This window comes from Desarmillaria tabescens, assembly GCF_030435595.1.
Source record: "Desarmillaria tabescens strain CCBAS 213 chromosome Unknown EV420scaffold_2, whole genome shotgun sequence".
NCBI classification, from domain to species: Eukaryota; Fungi; Basidiomycota; class Agaricomycetes; order Agaricales; family Physalacriaceae; genus Desarmillaria; species Desarmillaria tabescens.
The window spans coordinates 38,193-41,565 of NW_026848301.1; the positions used below are offsets into that span (position 1 = coordinate 38,193).

General features: G+C 43.8%; 1 protein-coding gene across 1 annotated transcript; it reads left to right on the top strand.

Moving 5' to 3' along the window:
- Positions 1 to 420: 420 nt before the first annotated feature.
- On the top strand, positions 421 to 1,195 carry EV420DRAFT_1500961 (uncharacterized protein; the record flags this gene model as incomplete). Its single annotated transcript, XM_060471031.1, has 3 exons — positions 421 to 487; positions 542 to 644; positions 875 to 1,195. Coding segments are annotated over exons 1-3 (475 nt in total), but the record flags the coding sequence as incomplete, so codon positions are not given.
- Positions 1,196 to 3,373: the final 2,178 nt, after the last annotated feature.

A 3,373-nucleotide genomic window follows, 5' to 3' on the forward strand; every position in this document is an offset into this window, starting at 1 on the left:
CCAGAGAAGCTGTCGATACTGTGACGTCTTCTCCACGAGGCAATGTAATCCCACAGTCATTCCCTTTGAGATTTCTTTGACCGGTCGTATCTAGGGTTTAGTGACAAACTGCCCCTGCTTGAGCCCATAAAATTTGCCGGATGAACTCCTCACTTCCGTCACCTCCTTCAATATTGCACTTAGCAATAGCACTCGTTCACTGATGTCTTCAATGCCAGACCTGCCTTTGAGAGCCAGATGCATGCACAGGCATGCAGTCACTCCGGATGGCACTACCCACTACTGTGAATGTCAATCATTCATCCCCCCTGCACTACCCATGCTAGATCAGGTATGTTATGACTGTACTTCACTGGTACTTCATTGTATTTATGTGCCCTAGACCATCTGTAATGGGTGTAGACACGGTATCCATGTGCACTGCGATTTTGTTTCGATGTATGTCCATCATTGTCCTGTGATGAATTGTGCTGTGTATGTTCAGAAGGTACATGCTCTCCACCCATGGTGTCTAGAATAACACTGATACAGCTCATTGTAGACACCCCAGTTACAAGCATGCACTTGCTTGGCATCTCTCATCAAGCATATACCTACTGTGAATGAACATTGTTCATCTATGCCTCTGCCCTACGGGGTGGGTGTTGACTGTGAGATTATAGAAGTGGTAGAGTAATAAGAGTAGAGTGGGTTCACTATGCTACTACAGAGTATGTCTCGTATTTATACCTAAGTGCAAAGAAAGTTCTAGTAATAATAGCGGGTGTATGATGCGCCATCTGAGTAAGAAAGAAAGTGCTCGAAGTGTCGGGCACTTGCTAGCTGATTAATACTAAGTCTGGATCTTGCGTTGGGATGAACCAATTATCCAACATTGACAATATTCTCCCTTCCAATGTCAACACCTTTGCTGGTGACACGACGACTCCCACGAACATGCACCCTCCCTCCACTAATGCCAACACATCCTACTCTTACGGCAATGCAGTGACCTTCACACCTACCCCACAACCTTTTGCTCAAATTGGCATCACTCAGGCCGACGGCCATTCCTACTCGCAAGTGGGGAATTCTTATGTCACTCAGTACCAGAACGATAATTCCAGCATTAACGTCCAGAACTCGAGCGCAGTGTTTTGCAAGGATTATCCGACTGCGAGCTACAGTGCGGTGCATAGTGCGGAAGCCTGGGCACAAGAATGTCTGTAAACACAGCAGTGTATGTACATCTTGGATATTGTCTTGTTTTCTTATGCTTAGGGTACTTGCTTTGTCGCATTTATCGCTTTCCTTTGTTCTGAGATCATATGTGTTTTATTATTTGATGCGAAAATATTCTTGCTACAGGCTGGAAACCGCTTCGAGTTCCTTGTAGACCCTCGAAAAACTAATTCAATACCTGATGGAAGGTTTATGAAAGTGAGGGTAACAAAATAGACCCTTCGCTTACCTAGGAACTATGATAGAATGGCATTGCATTGTCAATAAACGTCCACCACTGTGTCCGCCAGATAAGTAGGTTGACTACCTAGCCAGTAACGATGGCTTTATTAGTATCTCGCTTTACTCCCATCATCGTCTTCTAAATATCTGGTCTTCTGTAGACTACGATGTCTGCCCGTGGTTATGTCAGCCATGAGGAAAGACATCCTTGTGCACAGCATCTTCACATACGTGATCCTGATATAATTACGGAGACCGGAGACGTTGATAAGATAGTGTGTGGTAAGACAGCCAGGCTCCAAGGGAGAGTACAGGTGACAAAGGGACTAAAACAAACTAACTATCACCCCTTGAGTGAGTTGTTGAACGACCACACAGAATAATTTCTTGGCCTGCAAGAGAGAGAGGTTCAGGCACAAGGTATAGGTGAAAGAAAGATTCGGGTGCAAGTATTGAAGGGGAAGGATGCGTGCAAGGGGATCAAACACATAAGATCGGGGGTCTGAACAATATGCGCCGGGAAGAAGATTTGAATTGTGGGGAGAAACCCTCTGAAAAAGACACTGAGACAGAATTTGGGAATGGAGTCACCGATAGTGATCAAGATGGAGAGGTGGAAAGATTCAATGATACATGGGTTCCCAGATAGCATGAAGGCGGGCGGATCGAAAGAGTATTGTCAGGCAGCAATGGAGTTGGGATCAGCTGATGAGTTAACAACAGCGCTGGATAAGGATTTTCTCCAGCAGATTCCCAGGGTAGGAAAACAGTGAAGAGGCGGCTAGGTGGTGTTAAGCACTAACTTGAACCTTTGCCAAAGCTGGTCTCTATCCTGTCACTTGTGTTCAGTGATTCAGTGTTAGAGAGGCATTGGTAGATTGTGAGAAGTTAGGCGTCACTTATAGCGAAAGCAAGGAGCTTGTAAGAGTTAGGAGTACAGTTATTTACCGGTCATTGCAACACCATGGTTCAATGAAACACTTAGCCTCTTGCTCTCCCTCCCTTCATCCTTCATCATTAATTTATATTACATTGCTGATGTGTATTGTATCTTCATGTTCTACAGTAATTCTTCATATGTGACATGGATAATATTCCGAGAAATTGAGGCTTCTGTTCTAAAAATATCTATTTTCTCATGAACTCAAAATCTGACCCAGAAATGTGTGTCCTCCATCTGAATGTAATCACCCACAAAGGCCTCAATAATGTTAATGACCTTCTGAAGAACCTGTATGACAAGTTTGAGACCAGGCGCCCATTATCTGAGGAGTCTAGGGCATAGATAAAAGTGTGGTTCTGCCAAGCTATTGCCTTTGATGGACAGTCTGACAGTCCAATGTGCCTATTATTGCCCCATTGCCTCCGAATTTTATTTCTCCTCTTGCTCAATTTTTTACTATGCCTGGACATGCTAAATCAAACTTGAAAAAGTGCCAAATTACTCGCAAATGCCATGACCAGCTAATGGAAAAGGCAGTCATTGCACACAAGAATGAGCTTGCCAAACTACCCAGTGCTCCTTAGAAAGATGCAAGAAAAATCTGCAAAGATTTCGAGGCTGTATATCAGAGGGAGACTGGAAAGGAGATCTTGCTTTCTTATAGCACTCGAGTGATTCCAAGTTGCTGACTAATGAGGTTTGGGTACATGGGCCGGACTGTTTCAATGACTCAAAATAGCCCAGAATACCCACGCCACAATAATGCTGTGAAAGCGGACTTGTACCCACACCTTTGAGCATCTTTTTTTTACTGTATCTTATTGTTGCATAGTATTACACATTCTTACATTCAAACCTAGTCAAAATTCCCAACCAATTGGAACCTACAGTAAATATCCAATTTTGCTGTTTCATTGACCGGTAAATAACTGTATATAACCTTAGCCGAAGCTGGGGTCTAAGGCCACAGCATAGGCTAGCTTAAAT